Genomic DNA, 17,910 nt, shown 5'->3' with positions numbered 1-17,910 from the left:
TTACATAAAACTGAATAGAAATGCAAATTTCTGAGAGCACATGGTAAGTAAAACATGATTATTGTAATATAATAACATGAAATTACTTCTTTTGGACCAATCTCCTCTTTTTTTTTTCTTTTTTTTTTCTTTTTTTCACCAATCTTTTTATCTTCTTTATATTTTTCTTTTTTTTTAAAGCTTTGTCTCTAGACTGAACAAGTCTGCAGCTATCCACTATGTATCCACTATGCAGCTATGTTAACACCAGAACACAAGATATGGAAAAATTAATTTTCTTCTCTACTGTTGACTTCAGGGATAGCAGGCTGGAGGCAGTAACTTCTGTTCACATGCTAGTAAAGAAATGGATTCTGGGTAGCTTCAAAATGATTAAACATGTAACACTGAAAAATAATTTTATGCTAATGAAGGAATTAGTTTAAGATAAATAAAGTCCTGGGTAAATGAATAAACAGAAGTAAAAAAAAGGGTAAAATTTGATATCTGAACGCATCAAATAAGAAACTTTTCCTAATTTTTCTTGACCTCAAAGTTAATGAAAGTTAAATGTCAGTGTAAGGTATTATGAGGAATTTTTGTAACAGAGTGCAATTAATGAAAAAACCCAAAACAACAGCACTAAACAAAAACACCCACAAAAACAAAACAAAAAAGCCACAGTCAAAAAATCCTCCCAAACCACTAAAAACCCACCAAACCTTTTAGTCAGTTTTCATTTATATTCTAAGTTCTATATGTTCAAAAATGTGATGGGAGTCCATTAATTTGGCTGGTAAGGCTTGTCTTTTTTAGTCCTGTACTGAATGTGTTTTAACTTTAAAACAACCTCTGTTTTGGGGAGTTTGTTGCTCATTGTCATAACATATGAAATGCATCTTCAGATTGGAAAATGAACAATATTTTCACTGCACCTGTGAGTATATGGTTCATTAAATATAGCTGATGACTAGCAGCTCTATGTAGATTAGGAGCTGTGCCTATTATGTGACATTAACAATAAAACAAAATAAAAGCCTAAGGTGGTCCAGGCAAAAACAGCCTTCTCTTTGTAATAATCACCTCAATTAGTTCTCTGTTTGCTGAAAATTGGTATGAGACATTCAGATTTAAAAGCTGGTTGAGAAGAAAAGACCCAGCGATATATATTTTAATTGTCAAACAAGTATTGCAAAGTGCTTTAAAGTGCCTTGAAGTGCCTTTTAAGCAGCAAAATTAGAAGCAAAACCAGTTCTGATCATATTTCCAAAAGAACTTTGCTTAAAGTTTTCTCTGTGACAAATATTTCAGTGTCACTTTTACTAAGCCTGTTTGACTAACTTAGTTATCCCAGTTTAGTTACACTTTTGTAATCAGTGAAATTACAGAAATCTGATAGGACATAAAAGAATTCAGCACTGTGGCAGACTGTGGCAGGATAAAGAAATATTGACATCTTATTAATAACATTGCACTCAGTTGTTTCTTAAAGAGTAATTCCTTTTAATTGATGTTCTCCTTTTTTCTTTTGAAAACAAGCTGTTAAATAGCTAGTTTTTAATCCATTTGTGCTTTAAATAAGAACATATTTTTTCAAAATACTTCTCTGTGAACATGAAAATTTAGTTTAATCTATTTGTTATTATGAGGCTTAGTGTGCTCATTTTTTCAGAAAGTCAACATGATGTGTTTTCAAGTAACACAGTAATTGCAAGTAAGATTAAAGCAAGATGTTTGTAAAATATGATTCAAAGGACTGACAGAGAAGGTTATTAAAAATAACTAGATAACCTCTGTGTGCTCTGGGGAACATACTATTTGTTTTGAGCAGTGTTCCAGCATACAAGAACAGGTTTTGACCTTTACCTAGGAACTGTTCTAACCTATTACAGCTACATGAGCACATAACACACCATCAACAGTAACATTGGATTATGGTAGGGAATGCTTTCCATTTGCCATTTTTGCTTTTCTACAGGTAAACAATACTTAAAATATTTATGAACAATTAAAAGTATGTGCTTTTTTTTTGCAGATGAGTTTCGAGTAATCAAAACATCTGTACTCTCTTAAAATCTAAAACTATCATTAGGAAATATTACTTAAATGTCATTGTGAAGGTAATATATACAATTAAACATAATAAGCTTCCCACATTGACTTGGAAATAATGTATCAATGTGCTATTCATAGCTCAGTCACTAGTCATGAGACCCTCAGCATAGAAATTTCAGGATTTCATTATTCATCCAGTTCTAGAGATCTGTGGCACAGGGCATTCTCTCACTATGGAGCAGCCAAGTCAGATTAAAAATAAATATTATCTCGAGGTTCTGTTTATGCCTGCTGTTAGCTGAGACAAGGGAATATATTGGTATTTTCAGTATTATGCAGATATGCTTATGAATAGGAAATTAAAGGCTCTGTGTTTTTTCTTAGACTGGTTTTACATAGTGGCCAACAGTAGAATTGTAGCTAGAATGATTTGGTCTGATAAAGTGATTTGTCCTTTAAGTGAGAATTAAGGCAGCACTGGCTTCTACCAAAACACCCGTTAGTACATTCTGTTAGTAAAGAGCTGATACTCGTGACTGTTACAGTTAATTCACAGAAATACCTGTAAAGGGTGTAACTATAGGAAAAATCTAATCACCTCTTTTTTAGGAGATTGATTCTGAAGTTATATGGTTTCTTTTAAGCCAAACACTTTTTTTGGGGGTTTTACTGAATTTTTCAAAATAATTTAAGTTTGAAACAAGTAAGGTAGAGTGAACTTTAACAAGATATGATTTGTTAATTCATAGCCATCATCCAGTATAGCTTAACTGGCCTTGTAATTCACAAATATCTACTGTCATTTATTTCTTGTCAGTTTTTGGAGACACAGAAAATAACTACAGAATAGAAAAAAATAAGTACTATTTTCTTTATGTTTAAATAAAGTGTGCAAGGTCTCAGGACAAAACTCAAAATGTGTTTAAACTGGTGGGAAAAAACTAATCATATTGATTTAAGAGTATCTTGTATTGAGCTACAGTGATCTATACACTGCTGAGTTCCTGTGGACATCAGGTGATCATTCTGCCTAAATAAAGATTGGAATATATTCTAGACCTGCAGTGCTTAAAAATAAAACAACCCCAAACCACTGTTAGCAGACACTAGTTTATTAATTTTGTCCATTTGTAAATAGTGGCAGCACCCAAAGTTCAGATGAGATTTCAACTCTCTCTGCCAGTTCCAATGATAATAATAATTTAAAAAAAGTAGTATTTTGGCTTCTGAAAATAGCAATCACAATAATTAAACAAATTACAAATTTTTAATCTTAAGGGAATGTTTTAAAAATAATGGTGTTTCTCTAATGGACTAAGGACACATAAAATTTGAAGAAGATATTAACAGTGTAAGAAACCAGTGTAGCTTTAAATAAAATACAAGGCTTTTGGACACTTGTTCCTATCTTAATATCATGTCTCATTCAAGTTTGCTGTACCTATTCTCAAAATATCGTTTTAGTATTGGAGAGACAACACATACATTTTGACAAGATTATTCAAGCAGAGGATATCAGTCAAATCACAAGTGTCGGTGTCATATTCTTATAGATTCCTTTGGAAATCAGAGGCTGATTTTTAAATCTCTCTCTGCTTCCTTTTCCCCCTTACTGATTGTTTTTCCCCAACACAGCAGGCAGAATTTGTTTACAGCAGTAGTAATTTATCCGTGTACCTTGATTGCTAAAAATAGTTATATGGTTGTCAGTTTCCATCCACGTATCTGACGCTGACATCAGGGCATGCCAGGATATGTAATGTTTTTTGCCCTCATTAAGTGGATACAATAGTTGACTGCTGACTTGGTTTTGGTAATTGGTAATTAGAAAATCATCATTTGTAATTACTCTTGACAGTTATTGATCACGTTTTGTTGTAGAAGTAAGTTGTCCTTGGAGATCATCAACAGAATAAATCCACATAATTAATTATATTTAGACTTTGAAACCCTAGCTCAATACTTCTAATTATGGTTTTGTTTAGCTCAGTGAAGTTCACAGTTTTCATAAGGATTTAGCAGTATGTTTTTCCACAAGTGTGGAATGTGCACTTTGGGAAACAGTTGTTTTACAGGACAATCTTGTACAGAAGTCAGCAGAACTATGATGTTGAACATTAGGTCTTACATTTATTGTACAGAAAGCTGCAAAATAACCAATACTTCAATTTTTGTACATCAGTATTTCCAATATTGTCTTCCTGAGGATTTTTCTTGGGGAAAGGCTCAGGATCAGAACCTCAAGTTACAGGAAAACTTCTAGAAACCTAGAGCATTTTAACCAAGAATTACAGACTGGGAATTTATTATGTGTTTTTAGAATCTGCATCTATAGTGTGTTTGTTTGTTTTGCTTTATCCATGCAGGTTTACCTATGAAATTGCCCCTGTTTTTGTCCTCATGGAACAAATAACACTTCGAAAGATGAGGGAGATTATTGGATGGTCAAATAAAGATGGTGATGGAATATTCTCACCTGGTGAGCTTTTCATCTCTGTTTTGGTGGTTTTACTAAAACTTCAAAAGTTAAAATAAACATAGGCTGTGTCTGAATATTCACACTATCTGCAACACAAAACAATGAGGCAGATATTTAGAAGTAGGAATGTTTTGTTTAAACATCCCACAGAAAAGTTGGGGCAAAAAATTATCTCTGCACATGGCTATGTACTGTGGCTGGTCAGCATTTAAGACTTGACTATGGGCTCTGGTGCACAGTTGGGCATTTAAACACCCTTTTTATGAGTGTCATTTAACAGCTGCTGTTGACTAGAAGTTCTCAAAAATTATATACTGATTTCTTTGGTGGTCAAAGGATTCACAGTCAGGAAAAGGCTGGGATTGTCTGTCACTTTCTGGGACAGATTATCTGGGATATAATCTGATTGGGTTCACAAGTATGATTCTAGTATAAAGACCAAGACAAAGTGTCTTCCCATGCAAGGAGCATAAAGGCAGTGAGCAGTGAGAGAAATGGCTGATGATGAACTGCGTGAAGGTCCTGGGCCAACCTGTGGACAGCGTGTGTGCACAGCCAGGACTTTTCTGGCTTTGGCATGAGGGAACACCATCCTGTTTCAGAGCATAAAAGACAAAACCACGTCCTGCTGGATTTCTGGGAACTTGAATTCTGGGATTTTAGTATATGGTAATACATGTCAGTCAAGATGGAGGGCTTTGGGCATTGCGTAAGTCCTTCTTCATGGGTTTGGGTGGTTTCCTGCAGTTGGGTGAAAAAGGCCGGCATTGCAGGCCTTGGGCAGTCATTATTGGGTCAAAAGTATAAATAATATAGGTGTCACCTTGGTTTTTGGGGATTATTGCCTAAATAACCTAGGAAAGAATTAGAAGCATTCCATTTTACCTCTGTTCCTTAACTTGCTAGTTAGAGCTCATGGCTTGTGAGTCCATAAATAGATAAATGACAGACATCCAAGTCCGAACATGAAACCTACATTTCCCGTGTATTAATCTCAACCTTGGCAAGGAAAAAAGGAAGCAAGAACCTTCACAATGTCCTTTTGGAACAGTCCACATAAAGTGCACACTTACCTGATCTCCAGTCTTATCTGCTAGGAAAGTACAGTTCTTTCTGTGTTCTCATCAATGGAAAAATTTTAGAGGAAGAAGTCATCCTTAGCTTAGGGGTGTGATTGATCTTATTAAAGCTTGAGGTCTGCACCAAAGAATCGAGCCAGTTGTTCAGGGCTCTTTTTAGCAGCAAACCAAGTGAAGTAGGTGCTTTCCCTCTATTCAAGTCCTTCAAAAGTAAGTGTGAAAATACATTAGCTGCCTCATAGCCTGTGAAGTGCCTCTTTCCCATAACTGACTGTGAGGGAGTTTAGAAGTAGCTCAGCTGTAGAAATTTACCTTTAAGCATCTACTTCTATGTCTACAGTAAGATGAGATAAATCTATCCAATATATGACATTTCTTCAATCTCAGACAAGTTAATAAATCCCTGTTATACATGCTAACAAGAAGTTATCACACAAAAGCAGCACAATGAAAGCTGAACTTTTTAGGAATGTGTTACAAAATGATAGCAATTGAAAGAGGTTGCGTTTAAGAAATTCTGATTATAAGTCTGGCTTTCTCGAGGGTCTGTCCTATGCTATTTAGACAGATGCCTGTGCATTTCAGAGAAATATTTTTTCATAGTTCACTGCCACTTTCACTGCATTATGCAAATAAGACTTGTATGTCTGTGGTATAATATACTTTTTTTCCCCATTATCACTATTTTTTTATTCATTTATTTATTCATTCACAGGAGGAGCGATCTCCAACATGTACAGCATAATGGCTGCACGCTACAAGTATTTCCCTGAAGTTAAAACCAAAGGCATGGCTGCAGTCCCTAAACTGGTTCTCTTCACCTCAGAGCATGTGAGCTTAATACCCTGCTAATTCTTAATCTACTGACATATGTTGTGAAAATGCTTCACCATTAAACAACCACTCCATTTCATGTTCCTGTGTTTGCTGCAGAGTCACTACTCAATAAAAAAAGCTGGAGCTGCACTTGGATTTGGAACAGACAATGTTATTTTGATAAAATGCAACGAAAGGTAGGATGAATGTTAAAGTTTTGATAGATTAAATGTGTTCATCTGTTAAATTTGTTTTATTGTGTTTAAGGACTGATTCAGTACAGTGTGTCAGGTTGCTAATGGCCTGTTGAGAAAATCCCATTAAATTATTTCAACTGCAGCTATTATTTCCATATACATTCCTGAATTTTCTTTGTCTTTCTGTTTCTCTGATAATTACAGAGGCAAAATAATACCAGCTGATTTGGAGGCAAAAATTCTGGAAGCAAAAGAAAAGGTTTGTGTTTTTAAAAATTGCTTCTTCCTTTGAAGGCTGAGTGTTGACATTAAAGAGAACATTATAATGAGATAAATATAGTAACAGTATTTTTATATGCTTAATTATGCATTTATGTATTGATACTGCATTTATGTATTATAAATTATCATATGTTAATAACAAAATGTATTATTATTATGTGTCTTGGTAAGGTTTCCATTTTCTGTTTTAAACCAAAAGACTTCTAACTCTTGAACCACAACTGTAATTCATGATTTTTAAAAGTAACTTCCTGTTTGGAAATATATGGAAACAAGCACAGAAACATAAAATTTAAGCTACTTTTATCTAAACTTGTAAGTTTAGCCAAACCCATAACAGATTCTACAGAGCCCTTAAAAAGTCCTGTAGATTTGATGTAGGTCCCATGTGTATTTGTTAAATATAGACAGTAAGCTTAAATTTTAGGCATTAATTGCTATTTCTTGAATCAATGCAGTGGAAAAACCAATTAACTTTTTATAAAGTAACCAAAGAGAAATCAAGATTAATATTCTTTTTTATTTCTTAACTTCTTTATGTTTGGGCACTCTATGAAATAGCAGTTCACATTTATTTCATCTAATTCAAAATTGTCTCTCTTTGATCTGATATTTTCTCATTAATTGCTGTTGTTTTAGATTGCTTTGTTCTGTTTATGAGTAGATAAAGACTAAAAGAACAATTTCAAGCCTTCAAATCACTACTTACGAATCACATTTAATTAATTTTTGTTCATACTGCTGTAAAAGTCACAAATTTACTTGAATATTGCACATTTTCCACTACATTGTTTGAATCTCCTCACTGAGACAGATTAGACAAAGTAATATTCTTTATCTTCTAACTAGATAATTTTTTGAAGTGAAATTACAAGAAAATAAAGAAAAAAACAGAATTTGTTCTTACCATGTATATGATTAGTTAGTTTCTACTGTTGCTTATGTTGTGCCTTTCAAATGGGAAGAAAAATGTTTTTAGATAACAAAATGATATAATGTTTCTGGAATTATTTTCCTTTATTTTTTCCTCTCTCCTTTTTTTTTTTTTTTTTTCTGAAAGTGTTTTCAACTTATATTTGGTATTTTTATTTTTACTGTAGGGATATGTTCCTCTTTTTGTAAATGCAACTGCAGGCACAACAGTATATGGAGCCTTTGACCCAATACAGGAGATTGCAGATATATGTGAAAAATACAACCTCTGGCTCCATGTAGATGTAAGTAACAAAAAAGTGCTGCTATTCAGGCAAAAGAGGATCTTAGTTTACACATTTTTTTCTTGAATTAAAATATTTTTTACTAGGTCCTGAGTGAACTAAAATCTGTTGATCTTTTTCAAAAATTGAGTCTTCTCTTTTTTCCGTCTCTTCCAGGCTGCCTGGGGAGGTGGACTCTTGATGTCCCGAAAGCACCGTCACAAACTGAATGGAATAGAAAGGTACTACACAGTGCTTGTTTGTAATACTGCTCTTAATGTACTTCCATATGGTACATGACACTTCAACAATCCATGAAAATATTTCTTGGCCACGTTAAGGAGTTTAAACACTAAATTAAACAATAGCGAGGCACAAGGGAAAAGTTCAGACTAGGCAGATTGAAACAATATTGCAGAAGAAATCTGTGATGTGCCATTGAGGGAGAGGTAAGTTTTCAGCAGGTTTGAAGGAGGACGAGGATATTACTTTGCAAAAATGAAGGGAAATTGTTCTACACATAGCTTTGAAGGGATCATAAGTCTGGGAATGGATGGAGAAGTACCTGAAGAAGAAATTGAAGTGTGAGAGCTAGACCATCTCTGAAATGTAGGGCTTTGAGAATAGCAGTGATAAATGAGGGGTCAGGGAAGGTGTTTGAGCATGAACGCTCACAATGGGAATTTGTTGAGGTTCTCTTCTGAAAGATGTTTGCAGGTTTCCCAGAAAATAAAGAGTATATGTTCATGAGTGTTCTGTAAATGGAACACATGTATATATATATATATGTTTAGTCTTATATTACTCTTATTTACACACACACACAAAAAGTACATAGGTGTATACAACAAAGAGAGGAGTAGAGACTGAATTAGCAGTAATTTCCAAGGGCAAGTTTCAGTACCTTTAAGGCTCGAAAGGACTACGATAGACAGAGCTGCTACACTTCTGCTGTGGCAGGGAGGAGGTGGAGGTCATTTACAGAGGCCAGAAAGGGTCACAGGTGCTCACCTGTCTCAGGGCACGGGCGCCCGTGCATTGGTGCCATGTGGGGATTACATGAAACAAGCAGGAAGCTCTTGTAGAGATGAGAGTGAAGTCTACAGGAAGGAGGTGTGTACCCCTGGGTGCATAACCCAGCTGACCAAGATGCCCTTGGAGACCAGAAGCCAGCCTTGGATTGAATCAAATTTAAAGTGGCAAATCACTTGCATTGGTAGTGACAGCAGAGTGACAGTGTGATCCTTCCACTGGTCCTTATGATTTCGACTCAGGAGTCATTCCAGGTGTAGCCTTTGGCACAGCTGCTCCCACATGCAAGGATGACAAGTCTGTAGAAGATGTACATTTATAACCCCATGGAGGTGTTGGTCTCTAGATTTCTTCTGAAAGTGCTCTACCACAAAATGGTGCCCACCTGAAAAAAAAAAAAATCAGAAGAGCAATGAAGAATCAGAAATTTTAGATCTTTTCCATCACTGCAGATATCAGCCTTCAGGGAAGCAAAAAATATTTGAAGCAAGCTCTATCCATGTAGTTTTAAATTAGCACCAAATTGCTTCCTTGAGTTGACTGCTCTGAGTATACACTCCATGTGAGCAATGCTCTTCCTTAAGAAAAACAAACTATCCTAGGTTTGAGCATCTCCTACAGCAAGTAAAGAATAAGTACAACATCTAGGATAGTGTATGGAAGGACTGGCAGCAGAACCATGTGGACCCTTCTGTTGCAAGGACAGCAGCATGTGGTGTGGAGTATTCTGAAGCAGCAGAATACTATCAACCGTTGCCCAGTACAATTTGCTTGTGACTCATGGCAACGTGTCTAATATTAAGTCAGCATTGCAAAATAATTTTCTTAAGATAGAGGTTTGGTTTAGAGGTTTGGTCACAGGAGTTTGGCACACTCCTTTTGACCTGAGGTCAATCCTGAATTGCTAATTAAGGCCATAATTTCAAGCAAATACAGAAAGCAGCTGGCCATGAAGCATGAAATGATTTCTTTCCTAGTCAGCTATCCAGACCTTCAGACGTGGGATGGGGCCCACATGGACAGTGTAATTGCCTGTCACAGGCCCAGCTGGGGTCTGTTGCTAACACTCAGGTCGTGCTTGGCCAGTTTGGACACACTGGCATGGAGGACTGGCATGCTGCCATGGCACAGGGCTGGGATTGCCTGGGGTGGGACAGCCTCTGCCTGGGGGCTGCACTGAGGAGAGAGTGATGGCTTCATGCTGAAATAAACCTAAGTCTCCTTGGGAGGAATGACTTGAAATTGTATTTGTTTGAAACCCTGAAAGTCAAATGAATGTGCTAAACTGAAGGCATAGTGTTTTAAAAAGGAAGTGAGTTGTTACACAAATTCCTTTACCCTGACTGCTTCATCTGAACTATTAGTGATTTTTTTCTAAAAGATATATGCCTCCTAAGTCTGAGCTGTTTATCTGCTGGTTTGCACTGCATAGGCAGCTGAAGTTGGATGGTGAGCTCCTCAGGTGCAGCGCAGGGGTGCTGCAGCCTAACCTAGCACATACAGGGGTTGGAATTGTATCTAGAAATCAGTGGTCCAAAGGCTGGGGTGAAGACATCACTGTGTTGCATAAAACAGAGAAGCTGTGGTTGTCTCTGTGTCCTCTGAGAGCAGGGTGTAGAAGAGGAGGAAATACATTTAACTTTTCTTTCAACCACATTATAAAAACATATGCATACTCCTTGAAATACAATTACGTACTTTGCTTCTCTGGAACATGCAGTGAATCAAGAGGACGCTTGGTAATTAATTACTTAGGGTGAAAAGGTCAATGGATGTTCAATGTTGGCACATTTATTTCAGTGTCACCATTAAACTGCCTAGAATAGTATGTTAAAATACAGAAAATCTGTTTGACTTGTAAATTAGATAATCTTGTGCCTTTGCTTGTGTTTCCATGTAAGAAATTTTAAGCTTTACATACAGAATGCTAGGATATGTTATAAAGTTTTAGAGCTTTTTAACAGCCATGTGCTTGACAAGCAAGGGCTGTGGCTCTAACTGGGAAAGCAGGTAAACATGCAGAATGTCTTTTTATTTCCTTTCTATTTTTCCAGAAGGTGTTTAAAAAGAACTGTATTTTCCCACAATTCATATCGGTGCCTTAATTCTCTGACACCTCCACTTTCCCCATCAGTACCTTGAATCGATAGAACATGTCAAAGTGGTTTTGTTATTTTTATTAATGCTATTTCTAGAAGAGGGCTCTTCTGGGGATTATGTTACTGTATCAGCTAATCAGTCTGATACTAATTAGCTGGTGTTAGAAATAGTATAATCTAATCACAAGTCTGATATTGCAATGTTAACACAAAAAAATTCCTTTCCTGGACAGCATAACTGGGAAAGAAGACACTTAAGGCAGTAATAATATCCATAGTGATATCATCATGGTCAAAACTCCGTATATTTCCAGCTGAAAGCAGAAAACAAAGGTGACTGCTTCAGACTAAGTTTCTGTTTTCCAGATCTATCTGAATGTGTAATTTTTTTGCAGAGCCAACTCAGTCACTTGGAATCCACACAAGATGATGGGAGTGTTGTTACAATGTTCTGCCATTCTTGTCCGGGAGAAGGTCTGCCTTATATTTAATAATTAAACATTAAAAAAAAAGTAAAAAAAGTAAAAATCAAGCCCTACTTTTTAAGAGGGTACTGCAAAATCTGTTTAAGTTCAAAACTTCTTTTGGAAGGAATAATTGTGTGGATTTACATTGTATTTTGGAAGTTGTTTTATCTGTCCTGGGGTTTTTGACTTTTTTATTGAAGTTGTAGACAACACGGGTCAGATCCTGACCTGCTGGATCTTTGCATATTCTGATAGCAACAATAGAGTCATGCTAATGTACTTCATTTGAGCCCCTGCCCTGTTGTTTCTATGATATGTTGAACATAGAGCCTCAGTCTTACTACTTGCTTCCAGTCTAAACCACTTAAGTAAGAAGCAAGTTCTTACTTTACATAGTGATTTAGAAGTTTCCCAGTTCTGTTGAAAAGAAAACCTGCTGCTTTTATTATGCCTCTGTACTTTTATGGCTGGCTTCTAGACTCTTCGTTGCCATCAATCAAAGCTAAACCAGTGTCTTGTTTCTTTTAAGCAATACAAATTCTTTTTAAATGATAAAAAAGAAAATCATAAAATATGCAGATAGAACTAATGATGTTGTCTACTAATCAATCTCTTGTATGCCGATTGCCACTAGAAACAGTTGAAGAAATAATCTCTGTGTATAGAGCTGGGATGGAAGAGTTGCAAGTTGCAGCCCTAAGTCTGCCATTGTTCTTCCAGTTGATCCAACTCTAAACTGAGGACTGCAGCATTTCTTTCCCTTTGTAAAACACATCCATCGAAGGGAAGCACAAGCCTTTGTTCAGTGGCATGCATGCTTATTGTGCCAGCTATTGTAGGATTTTGGCAGGAGTTTTTGTTCTCTATATGAGAATTTGACAGATGTTTTTGTATTTATGGGACACACTGGTGTCTTCAAGTTTCTTGCAAAAAACTGTAATAAACTCTAAAGGAAATGCAAACCATTTTGGAAATGTCACCTGTAAGGCTCCTGTGTAACATCCAGGAATTTGTTGCTCGGTGCTTCTGCCAGACTTTTTACCAGCAGTCCATAGATTTCTATTGGCCCATGAACCATATTTATTTATTTGCAAAAAGTGTCCAGTTTATGTCATTTGTGCTTATATTATGACTAATGTGAAGTGTCATAAAGCTGAACAACATACAAAGTTCAAACCTTCAGTTAAGTTTTTCACTTAATTTTGTGTAGCAATTTGTTGCACTGAGAGACCACAGCTTTATTCTAGTGTGTAATTTAACAAACCATAAATTTAAGTTTAAAGAACACAGCCTTATAAATTGAAGTGGGTAAAGCTAACATCACAAATTAAATACCCAAATTAATCTGTGGATGTTTTCTCAGGGGGTTGTTTGTGTGTGTAAAATCAAATGACTGCTCAGAGACTTCTAAGAGAACCGCCTTAGGTTATGAAATTAATTTTGTGGCTCAGGTGTACAAAACAAGGTCAGTATGTTATAATATGTAATATCAAAGAAAAATTATCCTGTACATGTTTGAAATACATTTTTATACATTATTAATGTGTACATTCTCTCATGGACAAATGCAGGTGGGTTATACAAGTGTATGCATCTTTCATTGTAGGGTATCCTTCAAGGCTGCAATCAAATGTGTGCAGGCTATCTCTTCCAGCCAGACAAACAGTATGATGTCTCCTATGACACTGGAGATAAGGCAATCCAGTGTGGTCGACATGTGGACATTTTCAAATTCTGGTTGATGTGGAAAGCAAAGGTAAATAACAAGAGTTTAGCTCAAGACCCAGAATTGTGTTAATTTAATTTCTAAGTGGCATGTAATGGAATCTTCATTTTGACATAAACATTTGTGTCATTACAATCTCTAAACACACAAGTATCCAAGTATCAACTCAGAAAGGAACTGTGTGAATTTTAGAACAATGCCAACTGTGAGTAAATTTAGATGGCAATTAGAAGAAAGATTTAAGTCGCTAGACAAGTCCTGCAGAAAAACCACTGAGGGTAGGGCACCAAAATGATCTCTTGTTGTGATGCTCTACGCTTGTGTACGTATTTTATGACACCTTGCTTGTAGTAACAGCAGAGCAGCCTTGATGACTTACAAGGGTCCTTTGAACAGGACACTTCAGTGAATAGATTTTATAAGTGCCTTGGAAAACAAAGCCTTTTTCTGAGGAAGCATTGCCCAAGTGATGATTGCACAGCTGATTACCTGGTACTACTGTGGTACGCCTGGATGGCTGAATTTAAACATGGGCTTATGTCCAGGCTTACAAGTTCACAAGATGAAGTAGTCATGTACCAAGAAAAATCATTCCATTTTTATTGCTTTATCTCCAGTCGTCTCATTACTGTTATTCTTGCTCTTCTGCTAGCAAAATGGGAATTCAGTTGGATAACCTGTCCAGAGTATAGTTTTTAAAATAAATTTGATATTAAATCTAATGATAAACTATAAAATCATAGAACAGTTTTTGCTTTAGGAGAAAATGCTTGCTTCTTTATTCATGTACAAAGTGTACTTAAAAAACCCCCCAATATCTATTATCAACATTCATATACTCCTTCTGGGATTATGATCTTGACAAGATATCAATGGGTAGGCAAGTCACTTCTAGTAAACATATTGCAGACTTTTGCTTGCTGATTAAATACTCATTTCTGAAAACTGCTCAGAGGAAATAATTTACTTCTCAATTCTTACACTTTCAACTGAGTTCCGCTTTCAAGCTTCTGATCTTTTAGCAGCAGCTGTGAAGCCAGGACATAACAACCACAGTATTTTTGGAAACTGGAAAAAATTCAAGAGACCTAAAATAATCTACCAAAAATAGTGAAAGCCCTTGTTATTTTCATTATAAATTATCTTAAAATGAGACAAACCAAATAGGGACTTACAATTGGACCATCTTTGGCCACTTTCTAACCATTGATTAATGCTACTTTTAAGTTACAAGAAATAATATTGCAAAATGTTTTCTGCCTGAAAATACGTAAGAGTGAAACCTATCTGATAAGGTGATTGTGTCAGAGCATTAAAAAAAGGACCATATAATTAATACTTACTTTCTTATTAAAACAGGGTACAGTAGGATTTGAAAATCAGATCAATAAATGCCTGGAGCTGGCAGAATATCTCTACACTAAAATCAAAAACAGAGAAGAATTTGAGATGGTTTTTGAAGGGGAGGTAAGTTTGCTTTCACATTTGTGTGAGCCAAATCTGTCGTCGTGCTTCTCACAGCTCTTCAAACAGCTATGCAAAACTGCTCTTATTTTATAAAGAACAACAAGACTATTGGCATCTGGGCAGTATTTTTGTCAAATTTTTTTATGGTTTTGTACCATAAATGTCTAGTTTATCTCTTCCTGTTCTGCAAAGGCCTTCTCAGTTTAGGGTATGAAGATTAGCTAAATGTAACATATTCATACTGAGATTATTATGTCCATAACTGAGAATCTGCTATTTTTGCTGTATATTCTGTTGCTGGTGCCACTATATAAATCTTTGAGTCATAGTATAAACTTCATTTCTCCCTTTACTAAGGAAAGGAAAATTGGGTTGCCCTTTCTGTCATCCTGAAAAACAGTTACTCCTAAAACTGCACAAAGGTGAAAAGCATTTGCACTTCATTAGCAACCTAAATATTGCAAATGGGACAATGTATAGGCAGTCTAAGGCAGCAGAGGCAAGCAGCAGTACTGCAGTCCGTTTCTTTCTCTTTAACATGCATGACTAGGAACATTAATGCAATATTATGTCTTTCACCTCTGTGATAAAACATGCTGCTGACTGGCCTTTAGTGTGGGATTGATCTGTATAATTTTTTTAATTGATGTATATGTTTTGCTCTTTTTTGCAGCCAGAGCATACAAATGTATGTTTTTGGTACATTCCTCCAAGTCTCAGGGGCATGCCAGACTCTGATGAGAGAAGAGAAAAGTTACACAGGGTTAGTATTTTTGGTTAAATGTAAAAAGATTATTCCAAATTCTAAGACATCAATTCTCTATTGCTTGCTATATGACCTTGATATTTGTTCAGCTTTATCTATTTGTATTGATCTTGAAGTCATGTTTTCCCTATAGAACCAGATTCAGAACATATTCAGTTGTGCTGCGTATTCATATGAATATTTTACATATTCACTTGTGCTCGCAAGTGTTACAAGCCTTCAGAAAGTGGCTAGGCCTACAGACATCACATCCTACTTTGGATAGGACAGCTTATCAATGAGAGAAACAGAAGGGTAATGGTTTGAAAATGCTTGGACAGGTAAAGAACATGAAAACCTGTAAGTTCATTTTCAGGTATTAATTTTGATTTTAAATGCCAATGCATTAGTACATTTCAGTGAAAATGAACACTCTTTGGAGGACTTTGGGATACATTTATTTGGTGTGATAGAGAGAAGTGAGGGCAACATTGAAGCACCACCAGAAAAGATATCATCTTACTCAGGACTTTTTGAGGGAAGAAAAATACAGTAATTTTGTAGTAATGCTTTAGACAGAAGTGGAACGAAATATATTCAGGAGACAAAAGAATGATTGATTTCACAGGTGACAAAAATAATTGCTCTTTTGCGTCAGTGTGTGTATGTTAGGGAAGGGAGAAGAATGGACAAACATGGGAGATTTTGTAGAGGATTTAATGACCGCATCACAATGGGGAAAGAGAATAGAAGTGAATAGAAATTCCTGGGTGAAAATCCTGGGTCAAGCCAGTCCCATGTTAGATAAAGAAATTGCCAAAAAAAAGAGAGAATAGAGGAAAATAGAGGTAAGAGGTAAAAAAAAAACAGCAATAGGGATGAAATATTTGATTTGACCCTGTTAACTGTTAGAGGACAACATAAAGCATTCTACAAAACAGTAAAAGAGCCAGACATCTGACCTTGCCTGGCAGAGAGTAGAGCAGGAGAATGAATGCCTGGATGGAAAAACTGGGCTTAGTCAATACCAAATATTAAGACTGTCAGAACATTATTCCTTGTAAATTAAACCAAGGAAGTGAGATTGTGGTAAATGCACAGTACTGCAAAACTACTGGAAATTTTCCATGGCTCATGCTTATAAAAAATATTCTTTATGACATAGATCTTTTTGAAAAATTTCCATTGTTATCCCTACATACAAAATGCTTTGAGAATACATAATATTCTCGTGGAAAATATCCATTACCTTCAAGAAGGTCTGGAGTGGACTTTCATACAGAAGCAGAAAAAGTTTTGTGAGAAAATCTTCAGCACAAAGAAACAATATATGGATTTAATATATAAAGTTATTACATATTGAATACTCTGGGATGTTATTAATTTGTGAATCAAAAAGATGGATATTATCATTGTCAATTTCCCTTTAAATAGCCAACCCTACTTATTTAGTTTTTCAAGATTTTTCTTGTCACAGATATTTTTATTAAAATAAACACCTATCAGTTAATTTTTTTTTCTGAATTAAGAAATGCTGTGACATACTAGGAAAGAATAATTTTTTTTCTCTCTTTATCTTTCTCTCTCTCTTTTTTTAACAATAAAGGTGGCACCAAAAATCAAGGCACTGATGATGGAGTCAGGTACCACCATGGTTGGATATCAGCCTCAGGGAGATAAGGTCAACTTCTTCCGAATGGTCATCTCCAACCCAGCAGCAACTAAGTCTGATATTGACTTCCTCATTGAGGAAATTGAGAGATTGGGGCAGGAGCTGTAGTGCTTGAATATTTATTTCTCTAATTCATTGTTTTCCAGCACTGGCTGTTTTTTTAACCCAGTTCTGCAGAACGTGTTTTAAGGAAATTCCTCCTAAGAAATCCTGAAACAGAACAACTATAGGCTACTGAAATATATATGTATTGGTAGATCATATTATTGAGGGAAAATGTATTACCTTGAAGTTGAAGTACTATTGACTTTTACATTGGTCTTGTTTATTGTAGACAGCAGAAAATTAATAAGTATTAAAATAGCAAATTAAGAATTCTGCACAGTATATATGTACAGTATAAATAAATATATATAATTATATATATATACATACATATATATATATATGTATATATATAAAGTGGTTATAAACTTAGATCTAAGCCACAGCATGTTTTCCACTTTAAGAAAATTAAGTTTTCCTTCAACAACTTTGATGTGGATAATGTGCTACAAGTTTTTCTGCCAGACAGAAATAGACATATAGAAACATTTCTAAAACGTAGATTCTTAGGAGC

General features: G+C 35.5%; 1 protein-coding gene across 2 annotated transcripts in view; it reads left to right on the top strand.

The window, feature by feature from the left end:
* GAD1 (glutamate decarboxylase 1) overlaps window positions 1-17,485 on the top strand; it is a 30,830-nt gene extending 13,345 nt beyond the window's left edge. For both annotated transcript variants that reach the window (XM_066322836.1, XM_066322837.1), the window contains 11 exons: window positions 4,401-4,513; window positions 6,308-6,423; window positions 6,526-6,605; window positions 6,810-6,864; window positions 7,988-8,104; window positions 8,261-8,325; window positions 11,610-11,688; window positions 13,288-13,437; window positions 14,767-14,874; window positions 15,548-15,637; window positions 17,226-17,485. In XM_066322836.1, coding sequence (XP_066178933.1) covers window positions 4,401-4,513; window positions 6,308-6,423; window positions 6,526-6,605; window positions 6,810-6,864; window positions 7,988-8,104; window positions 8,261-8,325; window positions 11,610-11,688; window positions 13,288-13,437; window positions 14,767-14,874; window positions 15,548-15,637; window positions 17,226-17,399 — 1,147 coding nt within the window. In that variant the 3' untranslated portion in view covers window positions 17,400-17,485. The remainder of the gene's footprint in view (window positions 1-4,400; window positions 4,514-6,307; window positions 6,424-6,525; window positions 6,606-6,809; window positions 6,865-7,987; window positions 8,105-8,260; window positions 8,326-11,609; window positions 11,689-13,287; window positions 13,438-14,766; window positions 14,875-15,547; window positions 15,638-17,225) is intronic.
* The last annotated feature ends 425 nt before the right edge of the window (window positions 17,486-17,910 follow it).

This window comes from Sylvia atricapilla, chromosome 7, assembly GCF_009819655.1.
Source record: "Sylvia atricapilla isolate bSylAtr1 chromosome 7, bSylAtr1.pri, whole genome shotgun sequence".
Classification (NCBI taxonomy): Eukaryota; Metazoa; Chordata; class Aves; order Passeriformes; family Sylviidae; genus Sylvia; species Sylvia atricapilla.
The sequence above is the reverse complement of the archived record's forward strand: the minus strand, read 5'-3'. Positions and strand labels throughout refer to the sequence as shown.